The sequence below is a fragment of the Tympanuchus pallidicinctus genome, unplaced genomic scaffold (assembly GCF_026119805.1).
Source record: "Tympanuchus pallidicinctus isolate F22 unplaced genomic scaffold, pur_lepc_1.0 scaffold3, whole genome shotgun sequence".
Classification (NCBI taxonomy): Eukaryota; Metazoa; Chordata; class Aves; order Galliformes; family Phasianidae; genus Tympanuchus; species Tympanuchus pallidicinctus.
The window spans coordinates 6,901,057-6,927,725 of record NW_026294747.1 but is presented as its reverse complement, the minus strand read 5'-3'; the positions used below and the strand labels follow the sequence as shown (position 1 = coordinate 6,927,725).

Sequence of the window (26,669 nt, the reverse complement as noted above, 5' to 3'; positions counted from 1 at the left end):
TTAGGAAATAGCCACTTTTCACTCTTACATTTGAAGTCATCTCCAACCACCCTGAAAAAAGCAAAAAGCAACTTACGAACCTCATCTGTATATTTAATCTCACTCACACATAATTCAAACCCATTAAAATAATGGAAATTTTATTTGCATGAAAAACTCGTTTACAATCAGTAAATGAAGAATGAACCATTTGCATTTTCCTATTTCATGACACTTATGAAAAATTTAGTAAATAAATACTTGTGAACATAATAAAGTAAGGCAAAATTTAAGATAAAGCCCCTATCCATTGTTCACAACTTTTGAACATGGCTCACGCTGCAAACAAGTGAAAAAATTCACTGAAGAACTTTAACAAGGAGTTACGTGGGTAATTGAATCACGTCCTCAATCCAAAAACCCAATGATAAGTAGTTTTGTGCTCAACCATATGCAATAACTTTAGAAGGGTCAATCTATTCAGAGCAAAACTATTTATAGTTAATACTTTTGATAGAAGCACTTTGTTAGTATTGTGCAATAGATTTATAAAAAATGGCTTGGAATTCCATTTATCAACCATTTGTAAAGTGCTACTATCAATGCCAAATCCTGCATTCTAACCCCTGTGTAACAATACTGAACGCACACAGCCCCCGGCATCCTGGCAGTTTCGATGGGCTTCAGAGCGAGGACAGTCCGGCATACAAATAATCAACATCACAAACCTACCGGTGAACAAATACATGTAACTGTAACCCCAGAATGTTTTATCTGTACCCTTTCAAAAACAAGCAGAGACTCCCCTTGGTCTTTCCAAAGGTCCATACTGCAATATCCTAAACACCATTACACAATGAAGAAAACTGGAATTGCAGTGTAGTATGAATTGAGTACAGGGCTGCTGTAATGGAGCATGCTTTATTTTTTATATCAGTCTAAATCAAAGGGGCAGGTTCTGTCCCTCAGTATCCATCTCACTGTTACTGGGTGGAGGGTGAATAGGCAGAATATCCAGCTCATCTACTTGGGGGGTAGGATGCATTACCACGAGCTGGTCCTGGGGTATATCTGCTGCCGCTGCTGCTAGGTTTGTAATAGATTTGCTTTTCACACACTGGAAGTCAACGTGCCGGCTCTTTCCTTCCTCCTTCTCCCATGACATCCGAATAAACGGCCTCTGGACATAGTTGTAAATCACCTCTGGTCTTCCACCTGGTCGCTTTTTCACTTTCTCCTTGTATGTAGGGTAACCTAAAAAACATTACAGTACGGCAGAAGTTAACACTGCTTTCTGGTGAAAGAAAACCCTGAACTAAACAGTACGAGAAACACATGAAGCATAATGAAGATGAGCACTTGTTTACCATCAGCAGCCAGAATGGAAACACTCAGCTGTGCTGTTCTTGATGTTATATAAGCAAAGGCAACACAGAGACAGAGGCTGCACTACCGCACAAGCTGTAATAAAAAAGGCTGCAATGCTCCTGATGATGCAGATGTTTCCAAGACAACTCTCCAAGCTCCACAGCAAAGCCAGTTGTTCTGTGAACACTGACCTGCAAAGTGAGACCTCAAAAAGAGACCTCAAAACTAGAGAGCAGTGCCACTTTGATCTGCGGTTCAAGTCCCCAAGCAGAATCCTAGCACTGCAATTCATCTCACATCCTCCCAGCTTCCCCAAGCTAAGAAAATATAGTTTTAGACCAATCCTTTCCTCCTGTGCTCTAAGCAGCAATTTTCATTACTAGAAAGTTGCACATAACTATGGCATGCGAGCATTGAGTCAAACTGTTGCCCTTTGTTTAAAACAAATGCCAGCAAAAATAATCTCTTATTAGCCAGCATTACAGATGGAAACAGTTCTTGAGTAGTTTAATGGCATGTCAGCTAGGAGGCTCATGCTTCGTTCACTTGAACTTATTTTTAAGTTCACAAGTTTTTGATGCATTTGCTTTTCGTTGGCAAATTACAAACGTAACCATGACAACTGGGTGTGTGAATGCTAGAAATTGACAAGTGACAAAAGGCTGTATTTTTAAATATTTGGGTCAACAATCAAAGAAAACACAATAGAGAGCAGCCCAGTTGTTACATCCATGATAAAAATCTAAGCCAACTAACTGTACTTGTTTTTCACAATGCCAGAGCTGAGATTTTTACCCATCAGCCTCCTCAAGGCACAAGATGCTTATTTCACAGAATCACAGAATTGCTCAGAATCGTAGGGGTTGGAAGGGACCTCCAGAGATCATCATCCAACCCCCTGCCAAAGCAGGTTCCCTACACCAGGTCACACAAGTAGGTGTCCAGGCGGGTCTTGAACATCTCCAGAGAAGGAGACTCCACCACCTCCCTGGGCAGCCTGTTCCACTGAACAGATTTCAGATTAATATTTCTTTGCACTTCAGTGATGCATTTAATAGGTTTCCATTTCCTAAAAGAAAACAGCTAGATGCAACTTAGATTTTTCATTTCGAGCCCAGAAAAAGACACGAGACCAGGAACAACATATAAAAGCTGTAAAAGGACTCCAGGACTTCAAATGAAGTAGAGCAAGAACAGAGAAGATTCTCATGAAAACTGAAGGGGAACTGCATGAGATGCAGCCCTAAGATGCTACAAACCATGTAAGCTACTCAGCAGCTATGTAAGTCTTGTGGAGCAGCCAAGCCTGTAATCAGGTTTCCAGCTGGACCAGTTGTTTATTGACTACCACTCCCCCCAGCCATGTTGTCATCTACTGTCAGTGATGTCACCCCACAAGGTGAATCAACCCTTGTATCTTCAATTGTACAGATGATCATAAAGCCTTACCTTCAATGCCCAATCGGATCTTCTTGAGCCCTCTTTCCTTCAAAACAGACTTGGCAACATCTCTATTTTCAATGTATTTGAAGAATCTATACAACTTTGTGCTGTAAATAACTGAAAGTACATTTTAATGAGGAAAAATTGTACTCAAATGATTCAGCTTCTGGTCCTAGAAATAAGGTTTCATTATCTTTTTTCATTGTCCTGCTTTATATAACTGTTTGTTACTCCAGAAGGAGTGGGAAAGACCTAAAAGCTCCTCAAAACACACGAAACAGAAACCAGAAAAAAAGTGGCAGAAGGCACTGTGAAACTGGTTGGTTGCATCTGGTAATTCTTCTTATCATTTAGTTTTTAATACATGTAGTAAAAGAACTCACAAATCACACTAAATACTCTCAATGCATCCTCAACAAAGGATTTTTTTTTCCCCCGGGTAAGATGTAATTCCTTTACACATTCTAGGGAGTTCAGCCTTCAAAGTCAGAAACCTCAAATGCCTTCTAACAGTAAAAATTAGCTCCTCTTCTTAATTAGACTTGAATGAAGCAAAACAGTGAACAGAACTGACAAAGCTAATTTTTTTGAAGCATCTGGATGTTATCACTAGGAGTGCTCACACATACATAAGTTAGATGAGCACTTTTACTACCATGGAGCAGCAAGGCAGAAACAAAATAACCTTACTTTGCGAATACTCCTCTCCCATTTGAGGAGGATACTCTTCGTCCCAGTCAACAACATCATCATCCGTCAGCACAACAATGTGGCACTCCCGCTCACCACTTTGGGCACTGGCAACCATTAAGGGGAGAATCATTTCTTCGAGGTAAAACTCAAACTGTTTGCGAGCACCATCATTTGACAACTCATGCATGAGAGCACCTGGAACATTTTAAAAAGCATTGAAGTTGGTTAAGAAATGAGGGCAGGAGCAAGAAACACAGAACTCTGTTCACTTTGCAGTATTTACTGCAGACAGCTGTAAAGACACTTAGTTCATTAGTTTGAATATGATCAGAACTTTTTCCCATTTCCACTGTAAGCTGCACCAGGACTTCTAACTGACAGCACTGTCCTGCTGGTAGGACATTCACATTCACTGTGTAGACAGTGGCACAACTTCCAAGTGGACTTGCTTAATGTTTTTACTGCCCCTCAATGTGAGGAAGTTGCACGCAAGACTCCTCTTGGGTTTCCTAAAAGCAGCACTATTTAAGCCTGCTGCTGAAGGAGTAGTGCATGCACCCACTTTTCATAAGCAGCAGTTTAAAACCAAAATCCTCTCAAAATCCTCAAAGCATCAGCTCTGAAATCCTGCTAAGACAGAGCGACTGAGCAGGCAACATGTAGTGAAGCCATGGCACTGCTGATGAAGGCACAGGTGCCCTGTACATATCTTACATGTCTTACAACTGCACAGCCACCACAAGATCACAGCAACCAGAGACATGGCCAGGTGATCTGACCTGCTGGCCAACGCTTTGGCTGCATTCAGGGAAGACACCAGCTGGACATACACTGCACACTCATAACCATGATGCACCACCAGCACAACTCTACTAAACTGCACTAGCAATACAGCTCAGTTTTCATGGGCAGGGACTTGAATAACTTATATTCCCTCTCTTCTACAAGATACCACTTAATGCTAGTGTATCCCTACCACAGGTAAATCAGTACAGCTTAACTATTACACACTTCCAACCAGGGCACTAAAATATTTGAGTATCACATATTTCAATATCTAAAACATGATTTTTCACAAGCTGCATATCCATTTGGAGCCCTACTTTAAGAAAAAAAGGACGGATTTTGTTCATATAGTATCAGATGTGTTCCTTATTTCAATAAAGAAAAATCTGCAATTAATCCTTCAGATATTTGCTTAAGTTAGCCTGTACAATTCATTTTAATAAAGTGCATACTTACTGAGATCCCTGCATTTAATAGTACTGTACTCAAAAGAGATACAGAGATAGTCACACGCTTCTCTCAATTCAGGAATAGATATCCCATCAGGACAGCGTATCACTCCAGTCTTGTAGTAATCCTGAAGTAATACAGTAAACAAACAAAAAAAACCACAACAATGTACTGAAACATCTGTTGACAGATACACTTCAGTCTCAAAGCTGAAATTATTTTTCCACAACAAACCCTTCTAAAACATGAGAGGAATATGCACCAAAAAATTATGAATATTATTATCCTTGAATTCATACAGTTTCTGAGATAGCTGCTTTCAGAGCAGCAAGCTCTAGCATGGATCATTTTCTAAGCAACATCTACTACTGCTGGTCATCTTGTTGCATATATACTGTCTTTTATGTATACTTCCCTGAGCTTTTGATATTCCACTTCTGCTGACAAAGCAGTTTAACAGTTTTAGTTCTTGTGTAAGAAGATATTTCCTTCTCACATGAAAGACTGCTTTTCTCCCATTACCTGGAGAAAGTTCACTTCAAGTACTGGTTGGGTTTTCCCTCATTTCAGCACAAGAAGGGCTGAATGTATCTAAACTAGGCCAACTAGACCCACAGGAGATGAACAGATTTTTTTTGTTGGCCTCATGTGTTCTCCCTGGTATTACACACGTGTCCAGAAAACCCTGGGAAAGTTCATATCAAGATTCAACCAAAACCCAACCAAAATGCAATATTTCAAGAACTTAACTTTCCTTAGTACGTAGAGCACTTGTCCTAACAATGCTTTTAGTACCTCTTCCTCCATAAAAACTCACCAGAATTGCACGAAACACAGTGGACCCAATTCCTTCCGCCACTTCATACTCTCCTTTCTCATTGGGACGTGTGAAGTTATGTTCTCTGCCTGATCCAAACATCCTGCTCGAAAATAAGAAATTCAGTTAGAACTCCCTACTAGGTGTTGGGTTTTTTTGTGAACCTTAAAAGTAAAAATGTCAAAAATGGTACTTAAATGATTTGATGTGCATTTTCTGACCACTTCTAAAGCCAAAATGTATTTAAATAAATGGAAGTCTAACAGCTTAAAGGCTTAAGGCCAAGAAGCCATTCTCTTACCTCCTAGTGCATTCTAGTTAAGCAGCTCCTACCCAGTGACCCGTGAGCTGACACCAGGGAAAATGGTTTTATAAATAGTTTGCATTTTAGAACAGTATTTCCATATTTTTATTAACCTACTTTTGAATTGATAAAAGATAAAATAGATTTGTGCCTTGAACCAATCCCTGAGGGAGAATAACTCGGCAACACACAGAAAAAAAATATCTAGTGCATTAGCCAATACCATTTCTTTGGAGGCTGACATGAAAAAAAGAGACAGTTTCACCACATAACCTCATTCTGATACATTACCACTTTGTGACATTCCTGTTTATTTATGTATAACTTGATTGTAAATATACAAACACCTTGCATCAATTCTTTAATTTACTTCAGGTTATTTGTACTTATTTTCTTTACTATTTACACAAAACAGTTTTTCTGGCTCTTTGCAACTCTGCCCCTGACTTCTCACAAAACAGGGAACCAAGGTACTATTTATCCCTCACAGTGCATGTTTAAAGCACGAAATTGTTTCATCATACATTTAACTATGCCTCAGCAAATAGCTTCATATATACATTTTTAAATATTATGTGATTAGGGATTGAAAAAAGTCCCATTTTAATAGCGAAACAGTCAGTATCCAAGCAATTAAAGTACAGCATTCCTTCCCACCTACAAAACATGATGTTATGTTGCTTATTATAGTTTTTGCAGCAAGCATTAAGCACGAGTTATGTGGACTTTCATTCAACTACCGTCCATTTGGAACACTAGTTCTCTTTGCTGTGAGACTGACACGTTACACCAATAATGCCCATTTCACATTACCCTGTTCTAACGCATTTTAGAAGATGAATCTGAGCTTGAATGCTGTCTGGACAGGTCCATTAAGAAAAAACACTATCACCAAAAACACCTACAAGTTTTCATTCATGCTGTTTTGAAAAACATCATCTATGTCAGAAGTGCTTTATGAAGCAATTAGGTTAAAAATTGGAAGATAGGATAAGGCAGACTGAATACAGAAGCGATGCCAAGCAAGAAGGAAATTTCATATGCTCATATGAAGTGTTAATCAGTGGCAAACTGCTGTAATAGATGTCCACTGGCACCTCCGCCAAGTAGAGAACTCTTTCACTTAAAGGCTTTTACAAATTGATAACATCAAGTGTTAGATTAAAGTAGCAATGAGATCAGTAGCTTTTTAAACAGTTTATCTTAAAAAAAAATAAATAAATAAAAATATGTATACATATTGAATTACTCACTTCTGTAGGTAGGAGACTAAGAAAATAAAAAGATACAAACCTGCCCAACATTGTGTTTGGTTGTGCAGTGAAGATAGAAGGATCGACAACAAATCTGGTGTTGTCCACTATGAGTGTTACCCGTTCAGAAGTTCTTACATTCCGAGCTCCCTCTTTCCCATTTTCATACACAAACACCATTTCTCCACCAGCCTTGCAGCTTCCATCTGAACTTGACTGGCTACTGTTCCTGCTGCTGTTCCCCATGCTAACACTGGAACCATTAGGGGAAATCTTCTGAGGGCGGGGGCTGCTTGGTCGAGATGAACTATGATCCTTTTCTCGATCTTAAGAGAGCAAAAGGTGGAGGGAAAAGAAAAACACCACAAACTATTAGTCTTACATGAGTCCTATGCAATTTATGGATTTCCAGAAACATAGCACAGCAAACTGACAGACTTATTCAACAAAAGCTGTTCTTTAGTTAAAGAAACATTCAAAAATAACTGCTTTCTGTATAAGAACACAAAGTTTCTACTGTCTGGCCATCATTAAAGGGCTCCTTGCAACCCAAACCATTCTAAGTCCTACTCTCAATCAATTCATCATTCATACTGTACTGACATCTAAGATTGCCCCTACCCAGGTGCACAAACTTTTAATTTGGCCTTGTTGAACTTCAAAGAGGTTCACACCAAACCTGCCTTGTCTCCCCAAATTCTTCATTAGAAAAAAAAAAAATTAGCATTCCACAATTGAAAAAGCAGCTCAACATAATACAAGAGCTACTCATCACAGTTTGTATTTAGTATTATGGTACCAAAAAAAAACACCAACACAAATGAACAAACAAACAAAAAAAAAAACAAAACAAAAAAACCTCCACAAATTCTGTTACGTTAAAAAAAGAGAAGTTTTTCCTTTTACTATAATGCTAAACCCCAAACCCTGCCAAGGGGAAAATATTCTCTTTTTAGGAGAATTAGATCATTCTTGCAATTTATATTAAATAAGAATCACAATGTAAGAATATATAAATGTTATGATCTAGGGAAGAAAAAAAAAAAAAAAAAAAAAAAGGTACTTCCAGCCCAGGGCACACACAGGAGGTCTGTATGCTTTCTATTGTATTCCTTTAACAAACTGGCAATTAAACTTCAAAATTTTAATCCTGAAATGCTAAAGATCTGAACACACCAGGATGGTACTGTCTTGTTGGTGAAGTAACATTTCTGATGCATGGAGTGAGCTGAGACTCTGCTCTTTCATGGGATGAGTCACGAGATCTGTCACTGGATCTGCGCCTGTCCCTCGATCTCTCATGTCCACCACTTGCACCATGAAGGCTCATTTTTGTACAGTCTGCTCCTTTAGCAATACGAGATGAGGTGCTGGAAACAGAAGAGAAATGTTCCACATTTCAAGATGTCTGAAACACTGTACACTGAAATTTCAAAGACATCAAAACACATACATGGAGCATAAACCGAAGATTAATATTATCCACATCCATTTTCTTTCTTTGCTGTACTCATATCCACATTCACAAAAGTAATCAATGGTTTGGAACACTAAATTGACAGCACAAATTATCTGGTTATTGCTGTATCATCTACAAAGAGACGCTGCTTGATCAGTTGGAGACTGCCTGGAAAATCACACTCACAGAAATCCCTTCCAGAACAAGTCAGTCAAGCACAGCTGAGTATTTTATTTTGATTCTTACTGTTAGATTAAGCACTGTAATTGAACAATGAAATCAAAAGGCAGGGCTCTTTTTCTTTTTTTTTTTTCTTCTCCAGTAAAACCTGGTTTGGAAAACATTTATCAGAGTACAGGCTTTTAGAAAAGACTTAGCTGCTTACTTGTCTCTTCAGGGTTTGCTTGTTTGTTTTCTTGCAACTTGCCCTCTAAAAGGAGGTCAGCCTCACACCAGTTAATGCACCAAAATATACCAGCCACGAGTTTACATTTGTGCTTCCTTTCTAAAATTGTCAATTACTCTCATAAGAAACAATAGAGTAAGAGACTTATGAAGTGTACTATCTAAGCTGAGACTCTTAGAGCTGTCAGTAACAAGAATGACATTTGTTCCAAACTAGCAAATTTTAATTAACCGTTTAAGATTTTTTTTTAGACTGTGATTATGTTACATTTCCTAAATCAAGGATACTGATTCTGTTTTGCAATTAGTTATTAAAGCTATCAACAAAGCCTCTCAGTTTCAAGGTCCAGTACCTTCAGAAATTGCCTAAAAATTAAACAGCAGTGTACAAAAGTCACTGCTGAATTTCACTGAAAATACTTCTGCCTTTCATTTGTACTCTTTAAAATGATTTTATATCAGCAGAGAACAGACATCTGTGTCCTTGCACCCCACCAGAATTCTTAAATTAGTTCCTTTGCTATTTGTCATTTAAGCACAAGCATGGCAACACCCCTTGTTTATAAGAAACAGATTCAACTGCAAAACTTTGATGAAGCCCCAGGCACGGTGTAACTGAGAAGTGTGGACAGCTACAGCATCTGACAAAGATGGGTCACCATTTCCCACAGGAGCCTCGATGCCCCAGTTGCTTGCAGCCTGTGAATCACACAGCTTACCAAGAGACCTGAAAGATCACTGCTAGGAATGCTGTAGAATTCAAGAACAAGAAGAGGTAAGAATCAGGACTTAGCTAAGAAGGGCACGACAACTTTAAAAAGCACTGAATGCAGAAGCAAGTAGAGCAGAACATCCTCTTAAGTTACTTAAAAGTCATGACCAAACCCCATCCCCCCAAGTTTCCCCACAAGACTAGATCAAGAAGTAAGCATCTAACGTGACGCATTTCAACTTCAGGTATCAGTGACTGATAAGAAGAGGAACATAAATCAGAACAAAAGACAGGATAAATCTTTACTAGTTTACATTAGTGCTGAAATTGGCCTCAAAGGGGTATTAGTACAAAACAAAGAAATATGTCTTTCAGCTTCCCCCCACGCCATTTTGAAGGAAAGAGCTTGTATCCAACGAAGGAGGAGTTTGGTGCAGAGAGAATCTACTGCAATACTGTTTCCTGCCAAGCTTAAAATATGCTGCAATAAGACATGCATCTCGAAGTTGTGAAGTCAGCCAAAGGTCTACTGAACGAGGCAAAACAACTGCAAGCCTTGCTCATGGCTGGAAGGGCTCAAAATTATGAGCTAAGAATCAAGATGATTGAAATACATCCATTAAAATTAAACAGCACTCTCCATGGGGCCTTCAGTGCTATTTTGACTGGGTAAAGATGTATGGCATTTCAGCACAGCTAATGCATCTCCTTACCTGTACCGCTCTTCTAATAGAGGAAAGGTAATTCTGCATCATAAAAGTAAAATATGCAAAAGTTCCCAACGGTGAGGATGGGCAAAATCTGCCTTTCAAAGGCATCAACAATTTAAGAAAACCTCTGCACCTTTTCTTCCCCATATAGCAGCGTATATGAAATACAGCCTTCTAAACAGGTACGAAATGATGGCAAAACATCGGAAACAGTCAGTTTGTAGCCTACAGTTAAAATGCAACTCAAAACAGAGGAACCCAGTTTATCCATGACAATTGATTAGTAACATACAGCTGAACTTCCTCAGAAACAGTCACAGCCTTCCTGCCCCTGAAGCGTGATGTTATGATAGCAACCAACTGCCCCGCACAAATGCACGTAGCAGCCCTGTGACAGCGCACCTCAGCAAATCCTGATAGAGCCACGTGATCACCTTTAACAAAGCTTTTTGATCCTAGCCCTGATAATGCTTTTAGCCATGCTGCAAGAAACCAGAGTAGCGCGTATACAGCACTTCATGATATCAGAACGTACGATTGCCCATTTCTGAATAGCCAAGTGCTTCAGTTTCCTTAACTAAGGGAAATACAAGAGAAAATGAAACTGAACCTCTGTGAGGATACTTGAACCTATCACGCATTTTGGCGGTGCAGGCACAAATTACTCTTCAACAGGAAAGGCAATTAAAAATGTGTTTCTTAATTCAGCAAATTATCTTAAGCCACATTACTCTCAAAGCAGTGATTCAGAGTTCACACAGCAGTGGGATGAGCCCTCGTTAATAATCTCTCTCAGGAGAAAAACAGGTGCTACAGCAAGCAATCCTGAGTCAGCCAGAATCCCATGAGGGAGGCTGGAGGCTCAGCCACACACCCACGCTCCTACTGGGGCTGCCTTCCAGTACCTGGAGGGTCCCACAGGAAAGCTGGGGACTTAAAGGGGTGTGCAGCAACAGGACATGGGGAAAGGGCTTTAAACTGGAACAGGGTAGGTTAAACTAGATATTACAAATTCTTAACTGTGCGAGTGGTGAGACACTGAAGCAGGTTGTCCAACGAGGCTGTGCATGTCCCTCCCTGGAAGCATTCAAAGTCAGGCTGCACAGGCCTGTGAGCAACCTGGTCTGGTGGGAGGTGTCCCTGCCTATAGCAGGGGTTGGAACTAGATGATCTTAAAGGCCCCTTTTCAACTCAAACCATTCTATGGTTCTAAGAGAAAGCACCATTTAAACGTGAATCTTCCCTTATCTTATTAACAGCCATTTAAGTATTGGTTTTAAAACACACCGCTGTTGAATCACAATGGAGAAGAAATTCAGTTTATTTCTTTGGTCTATTGAAGATGCATCTGACAGAAGTCTGCAGTTCTCTTGCTCTACAGCGTGTACACCAAGCTAAATACTACCAGTGAAATACAATGTTGTTCAGATTTAAACTCCTTTGTTTGCTTTGCATATTGTAGAGCAAAGAACATAAAGAAAGGGACCTGCAGAGCTGTGTCACTTTACCAGGTGTTTAGTCACCCTGAAAAGGGAGCTACCACCAAAAAGGAAGGACAACCTGGGACATATTTTACTACTAAGAGGCTGAAGAAGTTGCAAATGTTCAACAAAGTATGAAGACATCAAGACTACTAAATATACTTTTTTCCGCTAATAGATCTGTAATGTCATTTTCTTCCTCTCATAACAAAACCACTGGGGACAGGTGGCAGTTTCCACTGGGAAATGCAAAAAAAAAAAAAAAAAAAAAAAAAACCCAAAAAACTCTGCATCACAGCAGCAATTCAAAGCTTGTTAAGAGTTACTTGATTTAATCCATTATCAAGTCAGACCAATACACTTGCTGTCTCTCCTTATCTTTAAAATAATTTTAAGCAGATTTTCAGACTGCTGAGACTTGCCAGTGCATTTTGCAGATGAAGTCTTAACCTTTGGTAGAAATTGGAGGTAATGAACCCTGATAATGCAGACAAACCAAAGCAGTGCTGAAGCAGGGAGCTCTCCATTGTGTCACTGCAGCTACTGCCCTGACAAAAGAAGGAACAACAAAAGCAGAGCAGCCCTACTTGAAAGAACAAACTGTTCACAGACACATTAGGCAGCCCAGTACAACACCAGTACTTCCCAACAGCAGTGAGACACGGATAATTAAAATTGCCAAGAAACCACTGGTCTTATGCAGCACCTGGCTGTCACACTGTATTAATTTGTAATGTCAGCCTACAACAGTGAAGAGTGTTCTGGGCAGTGCACTATTACAAGCCTCCAAGAAAGTCATTATAGCTTCAGATTTCTATTTCTCTAAAAGAAAATACTCGCAACTCCCAGCTTTCAATCTACTTCCCAGATGGTTAACATCTGCACACTGCACCTTGGAAGCTGTGGATACAACAGAGGAACAAAAGCAGCATTTAAGCAAAATGCTATTCCTAGATGCTTAATAACAGCACTTAATTTAAAACTAAGCTGGAAAAAAACCATCATGTAGGCTACCCTATGTTGCTAGATCACAGAAGTTTACCAAGAGGAGGTCAATGCTGCCTTGCTTTGTCGATCACCTTCAAAGAAGGCAGCCCTATGAATACTGGTGTACTCAGCCTACACAGAATTTCACTATACTGCTTTTCCTGGCTCCAAAGGAACACTGGGACAGCAGCACTGCACCCATTCAAGAACGTCTGATAAATAAATGAGTTTCTTTTCCTATTGAGTCACAGATAAAGACAGCTCTGCCTTTGTAACAGGGAAGAGGCATTTTCTTTAAACGCAGTTACCTAACAAAGAAAACCAAATAAGCTAAAGGCTTTAAGGAAGCCTATTTAATATGGAGTAAAGGAGGAAAGTACCATCAAAATGACACGCTTGTCATACCAACATGCTTTGTGTTTCTGCAGTAAAGGAAGAGCTTTCTTTAAAAGAAGTGAATGCCCTTCAATTTAATGATGCATCAGAGTCACTGGTGAAAGAAGGGCTTCCATTTGTCTTTATACATAACAACATACTGCTATGAATGTATTACTAATGACTAAAAGAAGTCATTAAACTGAATTAATTTCACTGCCAAAATAATTAGCACGTATTCCAATACAAAAAGTGTGCGCGCATCCTACTGAACACTGCCAATAAACACATGATTTGTAAAACAGGCTCTTGTCTACAGAATTATGGTGGTAAACTAACATAAAAGCCAAAGAAAACAGCCATGAAAAAGCCATAAATCTAAATGTAAATGTAGAGGACGCAGCACTGGATTATTTGTTAAGATCTTACCCCTATTTTTCACCCTTTATCTTCTAGACCTACATGAACTAACTCATCTTAACATAAGAACTTAGATCCAGTCCATTCCTAGGATGATTCACATAATCAACACTTGTAGAACACAGATAAAGAGCTTTCTATATACAATAAGTACCAGCAATACTTCTGCAAGGCATCAGATGAAATCAAATCCGTTCTGTTCCTATCCCTAGGACTTATACAACGCTTATGCCCCCCTTTCTCCCCCTAAGCCTGTTCTTTGTCAGCAGATATGTAAATTGACCAGTACACACAAAGGACAGCACTCTCCCCTTAACTCATTCTGCTCCTGAGCATTACCCACAGATTATTCCTTTTAACACATACACACCTTCCTCTTGTATCTATCAGGGAGGAAACACAAAAGCACGGAAATAATTTGGGAATCAGAGCACAAAGGAATTCTGTTCCTCCCAAGAAGACAGCCTTGAAAGCCAGATCAGCATCCTTTGGCATTACTTGTTAAGTTCAGCATATTTGGTATCTCCATCCTCTCTTCAGCAGCCCAGCGCAGCACGAGCCAGCCATACTTTTTCCTCCATCATCTTCCCCTCAAGGATAAGAGATCGTAGCTCCACAGTCCATTCAGAGACGCACCCCCCTGTAGCTATTAATTCAGCTCAGTTCCTCGCAGCCACTGACTCAGCCATGCGTAGTGCGATCCTGACGTCTGACCTCGCCGCCTCCTGCCAGCCCAGCTCACACTCACTGTCCCGCATCCCCAGGCAGCCATTGGGCGACGTGAGTGACAGGCAGCGTGAGGAGCGCACGAGCGGCGAGCTGCCGTGCCAAGCACCATCTGCGAAGCTATTTTTGGTCCTGCCAAGTCGTCGGCTTTCAGCACACAAACACACATCTCGAAAGGTTATTGCTAACTTCCTCTCGTCACATAGCTCGTTTGTGCTCATCATCGTCCACACTGCACAAATACATGCAGTTTCAAGGGCACATGATGTCTTCCTACCAAGTCTGCCTGGATTAATGTTTGAATTGAATTCACCTTCTACTGAGCTCACGAGCAGGTATGGCAACAACCTCCTGAGAACAAGACAGCACACTCCCCATGTTCTAAACTGTGAACGTCCCTTTTCCAGCAAGTTTATTGTGGGAAATATCTACTGTGCTTTTCAGCAAAAGACCACTGCTAGAAAAAGGAAGTCAGTAAGAAGAAACGCAAGATCCGTGATTAGAAAAGCAGGGCAGCAGCACTCTCAACAGAGGAGACCGTTCTTGTGAGGCAGGAAAAATATTCCCTTTGCACCATTTCAGTCCCCTGAGCCACTGAATCTTCTGTTCTTAGCATTTCCTGAGGGTTCATGCAATGACCTTCCAGAAGCAGAAGAGCCATCGCCGTCTTCTAAGTCATTTCTTCACGTCAAAATAACTCACGGAAGACCTATAGCCACCTATAAGCAGCCATATAGAAAGCGTAACAGAAAAGTCTCAGTCCTTTTTCCTCCCTCCAGCAATAGGGTCAACAAGCAGCAAGTAAAAGTGCAAATGTGCATTGGTTCTTTCAGCACTGGTTCTCTATATGTGGTCTTCCCATCAGAGCAGAACTAGCATGTTTTCCTTTTTATCCCAGCTCAGCTAGAAAGAACATGCCATGGATACGCTAGTTCTGATTCACCCCCAAAGCTGCTCAGCAGGCCAGGACACACAACCATCTAGACCCTGCAAAAGTAAGGTCTGGCACCCAGTCTTAATGGGGCTAAGCCACCAAGAAGAAAGCCCTTGGGCAGAATTCTCTACTCAAACTGCAGAGTGCTATAAGACCTTCCCCCATTCCACACAGCAGCTCAGGAAAACACGTTTCCAGCTCCAAAATTCTTAAATATTCTTCAGCAGGCCCTATCAACCACCAACAATATATTTCTTAGTAATTCCATTCCATTCCATGAAGGAAACAACAACAATTAAAAATCCAGTGTGCTCATTTGCCAATGATTTTGATTTTTCAAGCAGCAAGGAATTAATCTTCATGTAAATATACAGCCACACCTCATGACTTCTGTCAAACTACTCAAATACGCATCACATACAAGAAAACAGGTTGCCTTTATTCACATGCCAGCAATTCCTCCTTCATTTTCAAAAAGGGACTTTTTTTTTTTTAAATATCCAAGTTAAAGAAGCTAAGAAGCATTGTATTCTTCCTTGGGACTGGAAAGTATGTCCATCTTCAGAACTTCAAAGGAATCACATTTAAACACTTTCTGAACCCGTATGAAGCCAGCAGCATCCTACGAAACGTTCAGCGGCAGAAATCATATTTATAAGAACAGAAAAAAATAATCTGTCCTGCAGCAGAAAACCTTACATATTCTGATACCATTGCAGGGATGACAAAAAGAAACTTCTGAGATGTGTCACGTACTTAGAAAATGCTAAGGCAAGTTGCATATTCATTCAGAACTCATGAATCCATCCTTCTCTAGCATGCAAAAATAAAATCAGCCACAAGAATTTTCAGCCTTCAACATATGCACAGTAACTTATTTCTAGAAAATTTTTCAAAGAAGTTCAATATTTTTAAAGATTCCAAAGATTCAAGTGTCATGAGAACATGGCACAGCCATGCTTTGGTCATTCATGCAGTACAGCAGACAGGATTTCAAATCTAAGAGTACTTAAAGAGAGTGAGAAAATATGGAAATACCATTTGGTATTGACTAGAAGAGCAGCAAAGATATTCAGGAAAAATCTTAAGAAGGAAGAAAGTTTCAGACAGGTTTTCCACCGCTACTGTAGATGAAGTATTTAGTGCAACAGAATTAAAATGAAAGTCTTCCAACAGCAATTAAAGCCTTTTGGAAGCTAAAAACTAACACGAGAAGCTAATAACCCTAACCAATGAAAAAATTAATAGAAAATACAAACCAGCAATACCTATCAACGAAAATATTAACGACTCCTTACTTGAACCTCCGCTGCTGTTCAGTCAACATTAGATTCCTGGAAGTTTTCTTCCATCTTACTTAGGTACTGGAATAAGCACCAAGTTTTCTTAATAGATTGGACAAGCAAGACAGATTGAATCATTAGCTGCACTCAGTTTTAACACCACATTTCATCCCCTCAGGATCCTTTAATTTTTTCTAGGGATCACTTGAATTGTTCTTGTTTTCTGATACATTCATTGCTCATCTCAGAACAAGAAAAAGGAGAGAAAACATCACAACTTGGTTGAGGTTTCAAAAATTCCATCTGATTCTCAATCTAGAAAAAGACACTTGGAGCTGTGTGACTGGTAAATAAGAGCACCCTCAGGTTTTGTGCAAGTCCTCTGCATCAAGCGGATGGCACCATGAAGAAAGCAGGGCTCCAAAACTCTCCTTGCTGCTACACAAACCAAGCCTTACAGGATGGCTCACACTCCTGGATTGTTTTCAACAAGTCCAGACAATTATTTAAGCTATTCTAAGAATGTCAAGGCTGGTGGATCAAACACTGCAGAACATCAAGAAGTGACAAGCTAACCATCTATCTTAAATATTACTCTTTCATCAAGATTCATTATAAAGTTCTTATTTCATTATTAGTGTTTTAAAATCTGGAGTATTTTTTTTTTAATGACAATAAGGTATGTTTTGAAAGTGCAAAGCAAATAAGACTGCAATAGTCAAACCTTTTAGTGAAGCCATTTTCTTACAGTTCCACCCTTAAGATTTGTCTTCAAAGGCATTTTCCTCACACTGCATTTTTCAGACTTATTTCTCTCGAGAAAAAAAGTGTCCATTAAATCAGAAACTGTAGTAACATTTCTACACTCAGCCACAGAAAATCAGATTATTTAGTTTAGGCTTTTAAATAAAGTACACTATTTTCCAATAATTTGATTCGATGAAGTAATCAAGGATCTCAAAGGAACAAGGTAACAGAATATTTCTCCTTAATTTATACCTCAGACTATTACTTGGTTTCATATTCACAAAGCTTTCCAAAAAGAGTCTACACTATTCTGATAGAAAATGATGTTACTTTAAATACTATCCCTCTACCTCATGTACTAAAAGCCTCCATGAAATGCTGGCTGTTCAGCACTTTGCTGGGAACACCTACTACGTCTCACCAGAGCCACGTCTAACTCTGCAGCAGTCATTTCAGAGGCATGCCTTTTAAGGGGAGAACCCTGAATTCAGACTAAACGAAGTGATCCAAGTCTTTCTCAAAGCACAGGCCATAGACTTCCTCAAGAAAACTCCACATTAATCCTTTTGATCATGTGATGTTACTACAGATTTATATCTATTTAACTGCCCACCGAGAAAGCTCCTTACAATTAAATCCTGCCCATTCCTTACAATACTGAGACTGACAATGACACAGTTTACGCAGTCTACAAAGTGGGCTATGTTTTTTGTTCCTGAATGTTTAACTTTGCATTTAGCAATATTAAGAATGCATGGTTGCCTGCTCCCAATTTATCAGGCTGTTCAGATCATGTGCTGTTAACAAGTCCTTTTCATTATTTACTACCCCTTCCATCATTAGCCATCTGCACCAGTATCAGTTTTAGGTTGCACTGCATATCGCCAGTCATGGGAGGCAGTGCAGGACCACAGATGAGCACCACAAACCAGAGTCAGCAATGAGTCATCATTTGCAATCACACTGAGACACTGATAGTGAACAGTCCTCAATTCACATACAGTGCCCTCTAATAACTGTACCATTCATTTGCCAATACTGCACCGCATTTTGACCCTAAATAAGAAGCACAGATCAACCACTTACCAGACACTAACCTTAACAAAAACAGCAGCTGTACAAAGCTGCATTGCATAGGCCCACACTGACCAGAAGCAGGAGTTCTGCATTAACCATTCCATTATTCACTGTAAAGTAGCATCTCAAACAAGCCTATAATTGCATGGGTCTCCCTAGGAGCTTTTTAATTACCAAAGCATTCTTTTTTTTTTTTTTTTTCCTGCCTCTCAGATGTCTCAATTATCCAACATTTAATGACAGGACAATAACCAACAATATTAATTGCTTGTTCAATGCTTCGGGCAACACCACAGTACAGCTTATCTGAATCTATATAATAAGAACATGAATTACATTGCTGTTACTGAATGTTCTCCTTAGCTCTTTTCCTAAAATCCTTAAAGTAGGAAAGCTTAAAAAAAAAAAAAAATCAGCAATTTTAGCTAGCTAACAGATGTTTTCAGATATATTTAGCACTTCTAAAAGGCAAAAGTACCTCAAAGACGCACTTTTTTTTTTTTAAATATGCTTATATGTATTTTCAGCACTGTGTTTCTTCGCATATATTTGCTGGGTATCTAATAGCTTGGCTTAGATCATTTTTGGAATGCTTGATGCTGGAAAAGCACTAATTAACTTCATTATGTCTTCAAAAAGCACTTAGGAAACATTCTTGCAATGGGGGAAGCAGAGGCAAGCAAGATCTGACAAACAGCTTTACAAAGAGAATGCTACAACATGTGACACTTGCATGCAAGCAAATATTAATCATCGCCATGACGGAGTTGCAAGTATTTTAAGTATGCTGCTTCACAGAGTACCCAACTAAAAAAGCCAAGAACAGGAAGTAAATCCCAGTAAGCATCCCATATATTTGGCCACTCAATCAGTATCCTGATATACACAAAAGGCATTCAGCTTAATGAAACAAAGACCCCATACGCCACAAAGCAAATGCAAACACAGACAGGGAAAGCTGGCAAATCAGTTACATTGGGAAGCATCTTTTAAAATAGTTAAGTAGCATTTCTTTAGAAAAGAACCATGAAATTTATGACAGGACTTGCCACAACCAGATACAGCAGCCTTTAGAACAGGCTTCCAATGCAGTTTTGAGATGCAAGAGATTGTATGCAGCACCTACCTTGAATGTTTACAAAGCTTACGAGGTCTATTATGCAATTTCCGATCCCAATTCTCTGGATCACTGGAGTTACTGTCATAAGGATGAGGCCGTCCTGCCATTCCACTGCAAGTTTCCTCACACTACTGCTCTCAAAAGCACACATGCAGCACTCACAACCTACATTAAGAGAGCAGTGTTTACCTTTTTAAAAATGCCACAAAGGAAAATAACAGAAGACAATGCACATTTTAGTGTTGTTAGTTTTCTTGTTTAAATTAAAAACCACAGAATGTAGGATATTTCAAGCATGACTTCAACATTACACAGCAACAATCTTCTACACATTCTGCTGATACCTGCACTAAAAAAAACATTTTGCTGTAAGTAATATAGTCCTGTACGTTTTGGTAGACAGCTTTAATTTTGCCACAATTCCACTCGGTCCAAACAGAAAAGTTAGTGGCTATAAAACATGAGGAAAACATATCATAGCTTTCTTCCAAATGGATGAAGTTAATTCCAAAGATCCCAATGTTGAAAGGAGATCAACAGTTTTACAATTTGAGTGGTTGCCCAAAAAGAGAACATAATTATCATTAACAGTTTTATCTGAGCCTTCACTCCAGAAGGAGATTAACATCAATTCTTAGAAATGTTCAATCCTGCCCAGTTTCACTGAACTTCTCAAAAAAAGAAAACATTTCATGGTAAAATAGAAATCACTATAACCCTACCTTTGCTTTGACTGAGATCCAAGATTGTTTAATACCCATTAAACTTCACTCATAGACAAATTAACTCTATTAACTGTCAATCAAGGCAGCCAATCCTAAATATCTGGAAGTGGCACTTTCGTCAAGACAGTTGTGTATAGCAATCTGCTTACAAAAGTGGTGAAGCAGCTAGAAGTAAACAGTTGATGGTTCTAAAGCATCTGGAAAAATCCAGGAACAGATAAATACGATTGCCACATTTCTATGAAGTCTTAGGTGAAATATTTTAGAAACATAACATTTGCTCCCACCTCCATATTTAGCATATTTCCATTACACTCTATGCAACTCAATCCTTTTTGGAAGCAAGTCCCAAAGGAACTGGGGCTTTTCCTGTAAAACACTGCAGCTTCTCAGATAAAGACATTTTAGTCATGAAAAAAGGAAAGCTCGCAGCTATATTTAGACCCCAAATTTTTTATTACAGGAGAATAGCAGAAAACAAGTTTCTTAAAAATATTAGTTGCATATTAGTTTGGTTTGTTTGTGGTTTTTTTTTTTTTTTTTTTTTCCAAATTTAGTCCTACCAAAGAAAATAGATTTTATACTATTGCCCAGGATGAAATATTTTTTCACAGCTAAAATAAGTTAACAGGTTATGTATAGTATGCCCTTAATGTATGATAAATCCCTTATATGTTCTCCTATGAGCAAAATTTAGATACTTGCTTAACCTTTTGACTTCAGCTCCATTGACTTGCAAAGCACCAGGCAGCTGCTTAAAGACTTACAGTGTTAAAGCTGCAGCATTTTACAATCTCCAACACAAGGCTGCTTCTTTTCCTGTTACAGTTTCTATAATCCAATACACTTTGATCAGAAAACTAAGAAGGTCACGTGTCCATATGAAGTCAGAAAAGGGGAAAAAAAGCATTTCATTAAGAATTACAGCAGGCATTCAATTTTCCCATGCAGAAAGTCCCAACAAGCATTAATTGCATATTATCTGGAAATTCAGGTTACCAAAGCTTTACCATAGCACAGTCACTGTGTGATGACATAACATTAATGTAGATGGTTACTGCATTTGCACTCTTTTATCAAGCGTGCTTAGATGTTTAAAGAAGTCTACAGCCTACTTCAGAGGGGAAGGAGCAGTATTAAGGAGCTAAGGGAGCTTGGTTTACCAAACCAGTATTGAGTTCCCTCAGCAGCCACCACTCAGAGTTCAGGTGCAGCAGGTACCATTCTCAAGCGCAAGTAACACAAAAGTAAAGATACATGTTATCCTGGATTGAAACAAGTTGTGTTCATCAGACTGTATCACTTCAACTTCTTCCCCCTCCAAAGTCCTACTGCTGGGATCAAGGAAGCTTAAAACAAAAGGCAAAGAGCATTCCCCAAAGGGAACCACCCAATTACTTGCTCACAGTTGCACTGTCTGCCTGCCAAGACAACAACACCCAGGTGCCAAGGAGGGCAGCCACCTGCCCAGGCTCCCCCACTGCCAAGCACCCTGAGACAGGCTCACAGCACCTTGCTTACATGCTTCTATCTCATCTACAGTCTCACAAACACGTGGACCACACCTTTTCTGGAGCAGTGAATTTGTCCTCCAGCTTCAAGGTCTCATTCATTTTAATGAAGTAAGAACCAGCCTGTGAATTAAGCTTTGACACTGGAAAGATAAGTAAACAGGCTATTATTAAGAGAACTGCAGCTGCAAGGACACACTAAAGCCACTTAAAGTTCTTTCATGCTGGCTGCCTTCTCCACATCTTTCACGTAAAGAAAGTGACAAGAGTCAACATGAGGACATAGTCTCACATGCATACGGATAAAAAAGATGCTTTAAGAAGGATCAGTTCTTCAACCTACTCTGCTATGCACTTAAACCACTACAAACAAAAGACAATGACATGTGCAGAAAGGACCAAACTGGACTGCCCCAGCTGAACAGTTCTATTTTCCTTTTCCTGCTTTATGTGAAAAACCACTGCAAACAAGCAACCACCTCTGCTGCACTCCCTACTCAACAGGAGCTACAAATAATACTTCTCTAAGAAATATTCTGCTATAATGAAGCCAATGTTTTTCTTCATCATTACTGCTGGCACTTTTGAGCTGATCATAAATGTGTTTATCAATTTTATTTCAAATTTTGCAAGCCACAAATAAGAGCAAAGCATAAAGTTACTAAGCTATGTTACGAAACCAATATAGCATTTTCTAAATGAAAATTCACTTCAATTCTGCAAATTCAGAAAAGAAAATTCTTTATCTGTGGTTTAAATGATTTTATTTTATTTTATTTTTGGAAGGGAGAGGGGTAGTTTCACAGTGGCAGCAATATATGTAGTTTATACTGAAGCAAATGCTTTTTGCAGAACCTTCAGAGCTCAGCTGCAATACAAGAGGTGCTGGAGGACACTGCCCTGAATACCACCCAGTGCCTTTCATGAAATCAAGCAACTTCACCTGAAATACTGCTGATTATGAAAAGGCACCAAGGCGCATACTAAAAGGAAAAATAAAAGCAAAGGAAAATTAGATCCAAAAACCCTGAGTAGATCACAAAACACTGTCATATTGGCTAGACTGCCACCATTCTAATAAGCAGTTGTCTAGGTGCAAATTAAGGATTTCTTAGCCAATGCTGGAAAATTAGCACAGGGAGAAATGTTGAAAAACCGTACATCTAAAAGCCAGGAAGCAGACTGATTTACAAAGCTTTCAGCACAGGTTTAGAATTGCTACCATCAACGTGAAGCTAAAGTCATCACTCGTTTAAGAAATTTAGAGGCTACAAAGACACAGTAAAATTTCAAAGACAGCCACATTATATTTACCAAGGATATCTGAAAGGTTGCAAAACATTGGAGTCTAACTAAAGAGGATGATTAACACAGCCCTAAAGTTTTGAAGCAGAAGCCCAAGAAGCCAGCTTCTGTCCCAAACATATAACACAGAATTAACTGCTCCAGCTGGCAATACAGAATACAGCATTAAAATAACTAACACAACACCTCAGCAGACTCACAGCTATTCAGATGTAAACATCAATCAGAAGGTTTTTGTCAAGTGGGACAGGTTTCAGCAGCTCATCAGCTGTAACGAGGGCCTCCTCAGCTAACAAATCTGTAAGGCTGAACGAGGTTAATCAGAAGAATCCAGTAGGTAAGTTGCCAAACCTGGCATCAGTTGTGAGAGAATCTCAAAACTTGAGATTCTTCAGACTTTCAGTATGAAGTGGTGGTGCAGTTCACCTCCTCTAGTCAAAGTACCAACTAAAACTAGCTAACAAGTAAGATTTACTGGAAATGCCAGCACAGTGATATTACACCCTTCTTCAGAAATGCAGTTCAAAGCACACTTGCAAACACCATCTGTCATGGAAATCCATACCTGCCCAGTCAGTTTCTTGCAAACCACCGCAGACAGCAGACACAACTACACACATACAGTAGTTTTATAAATCCTCCTCTCAGAGATGTCAAACTTACAAGCTCAGAAATTTCATTTGCAGTACAGCACTGACATTCAACCAGTAGGTCAAGCTTCTTTTAATGAGTAAGAAGAGCAAACAAAAAACCCAAACCAATAAAAACAGTCACATGAAGCTGATACTTCCATTTCTATAGCACCATGAGTAACAGATACTCAGTGACTATCATGTAGGCTTTAACTTTATAGCCTCCAGGAATTATAAAATACATCCATCTGATACCATAAGCCTACAAAGCAGAAGGCAGGCAACTTTTTCCCCTTCCATATTCAGATTCAGCAAGTAAAGTCAGCCCAGGTTTGTTTGTAAAAAATACATATATACATATATATATATATAACATTATATATGTAATGCTGAGAGAATCAAGCAACTTTTACACAAAAACAGCACCCCAGCCAGCACTGCAGGACCAGAAGCAGCAGAGCCTAACTTCGTGTGTCTGCAATCCTCCCATCCCCTGTGGCCCACCAACATACAAAGCCACATACACTTATTGATAAGGAACAGTACTAGGCCAAGATTTAAGCAATGCTACTAATGAAAACTGTATTGAAAAATGTTGGCTCATAATGAAAATTTAATGTTTCTGTACACATACAGGAGGCCCTGTTCTCAAGCATGCAATCAAAGAAAGCATACAAATTAGAACCAGGTGACAGAAAAACCAACAGTGATGACATCTGTGACTAATGTAATCAGCAGAGTCAGCCACACACAAATCATTCAACCATTTTCAAATACCAGTGTGCCTAAAAAGGAAAAGCGAGCTTCAGTGGGTGATAGGAGAACTGCTTTGGAGTGCTGTCTTCCTGGCACTAAAACTGGGTGAAAGAACAAATGCTAGATGTTGAAAAATTTGTCAGAAGAACAGTCTCAAACAGCATGATAGGTACATGTCAGTGATGATCACAGATAGGACATCATAGAATACAATGAGTTTTCAAGACATAAATGGGACAAAGCTAGATGTAATTTTAGAAGATTTGGAAGATTTATGTATCTGAACAGGAAAAAAAAAAATCTCTGTGATGTTTTACAAGAAAGACTGGCTGAAGACAAATCCATAACAGCAGACTGGCAGAACAAATACAGTGGAACAATTTTCCCTAATTAAAAATAGTCAAAATCCACCCAGCTTGATTTGGCTGTGTTTGTTTTCAAGCCATATGAATGAGTTCAAGTTAACCTCCACAAGATGATGCAGGGACATATTTTTAGTTCAGAGAAGAAGAAAATGAGAATGAAATACACCAGGATAAGGACTGTGACTAATATGTAGATGGTAATTTGAATTGTATTTCTGGGCCATCTAATCCAACAGCAGATTGAAGAGAGAAAAGGAGGGTACTCTGGGGAAAGGCTGAAGCTACTTAAATAAGTTACTAAAGATGATTCACAAAGAAAGAGGTGAACAAAAATAAGAATAAAAGGCAACAGTCAAGAGGTTACTGAAATGCACAAAGCATGTTGTTGGACCTTTGAAAGCCAGCCAGCAGGTAGGGACACCAACCAAGAGCAACGCTCATCCATGGCTGCAGACTGCAGGCAGGCAGCCAGAGGAAACAGCCCTGGGAAAGGCCTGAGATGGAGCTGGATCCATATTCTGAAAGAAAAAAGCTCTGTAGCGATACGTGCAATGAGATCAGAGACAGAAAAGAACACGATGTACAAGCAAGAGTGAGGAACAAAAGCGACTTCAAGGGAAAAACATGCAACGCTGGGTAACTGTGACACACTGCTGTGCAATGACGGCTCGATCGTAAACGAGAAATCTTTCTGTAAACAAAACACGGTTACAGGGGGAAGAAAGTTTCAAAAAGGTATTTACCTCACAAAACCGTTCGAACCGGGAAGGCTTTGCTTAGAGAGGGCACAGGTAAGGATAGCAGCCCGGCAGCCCCACGCGACACTCCGTTTGGGCACAGCCCTTATAGCAGCCGCAGGTTTTACCGGTAACACGACCGAACCGCGGCGCGGAGCAGAACCGTTCCCGCGCACCGCCCTGACGGAGCTGCTGCGCTCCCGGCGCCCCAGCGGACCCACGTACCGCTCCGGTCCCAGCCCGGCCGTGCCACGGGCACAGCGATGCGCACAGCCACCGCAAGGAGAGAGCCGAAAGCCCCGCACACAGCCCTCTCCAGGGGCCGGCTCCGCGAGGTCCTGCCGCAGCTCACCCGCACGGCGCCGCGACTCGGCCTCCGCACGGCACCACCGCTGCCAGCCGTTCGGCTCGGGTCCGGCAACCACTCGCGAGAGCCACAGCAACGCACACAGAAAGAGACGAGGATGTTCAGATCTCACGAGACTTGAAAAGGAAAGAGGCGGGGCGAGGCGCGCGGCGACGCCGTTGCTAGGGGAGGGCCTCCGGCGCGAGGCGGCCGTTGCTATGGTGTCGCTGGCCGGGGCCACCTGAGGGCTGCCGTTGCACCGGGGCCGCGCCGCACGCTCCCCTCCGAATCCCGGTCCGGATTTCGGCCTCAGTCCCGATCCAGGTCCCGGCCGCGGAGCCTTTGCGGCGGAACGGGCGGAGCCTTCTTTCGGGGTGTCGGCTGAGAGGCGGCACTGAAGAGCGAGCGCCGCCCGCCGGGGCTGAAGAGTCGCTCCCAACTGCCGGCTAAAGGTAATCAATGACGGCGCGGCGGTGCTGCGAGCATTCCCGCGCAGAGCTGTGCTGAGGGAACGCTGCTAAGGGTTGCATTCCACAGTTCCGCGTTAAAGGCGTCTGCAGTGTGCTGAAGTGTCACAGCTGTGGAGATGACAGTGAGCTCCGCGCAGGGAGAATCAGCTGATCCCAAGCTCTAGCTGAATCTATGGCTATCCGTGATATTTGCCTATATTCTAAGTTATTATCTATACATAATTAAATACAGGTAGAGATTGACTTTAATATCAGGTGCAGAACCCTACCTTTTGAACATCCGTCTGTTCCCT

At 40.4% G+C, this 26,669-nt stretch overlaps 1 protein-coding gene across 7 annotated transcripts; it reads right to left on the bottom strand.

The window, feature by feature from the left end:
• Positions 1-123: 123 nt before the first annotated feature.
• Positions 124-26,028, bottom strand: BTBD10 (BTB domain containing 10). 7 transcript variants are annotated; one of them, XM_052693289.1, is made up of 9 exons: positions 25,913-26,024; positions 19,536-19,694; positions 8,270-8,463; positions 7,134-7,419; positions 5,537-5,639; positions 4,726-4,846; positions 3,481-3,678; positions 2,797-2,907; positions 124-1,233 (listed from the first exon to the last, which is right to left on the bottom strand). In XM_052693289.1, exons 2-9 carry the CDS (start codon positions 19,634-19,636, stop codon positions 923-925), a joined length of 1,425 nt encoding a protein of 474 aa, XP_052549249.1. In that variant the 5' UTR covers positions 19,637-19,694; positions 25,913-26,024; the 3' UTR covers positions 124-922. The 7 variants fall into 7 exon arrangements, with proteins under 7 accessions (XP_052549249.1, XP_052549252.1, XP_052549251.1 ...); XM_052693292.1 differs by lacking the exon at positions 25,913-26,024 and adding an exon at positions 25,786-25,894; XM_052693291.1 differs by lacking the exon at positions 25,913-26,024 and adding an exon at positions 25,567-25,762.
• Between the last annotated feature and the right edge of the window lie 641 nt (positions 26,029-26,669).

Excerpts from the sequence above, each read along its gene's own strand:
- BTBD10 (XM_052693288.1), bottom strand. The coding sequence starts at position 14,137 with ATGCCAAAGGATGCTGATCTGGCTTTCAAGGCTGTCTTCTTGGGAGGA. Across the intron at positions 4,847-5,536 it reads CTGTGTTTCGTGCAATTCTG|GATTACTACAAGACTGGAGT; the intron begins GTGAGTTTTTAT and ends GTATTACTTCAG. Across the intron at positions 2,908-3,480 it reads GGGAGAGGAGTATTCGCAAA|TTATTTACAGCACAAAGTTG; the intron begins GTAAGGTTATTT and ends ATGTACTTTCAG.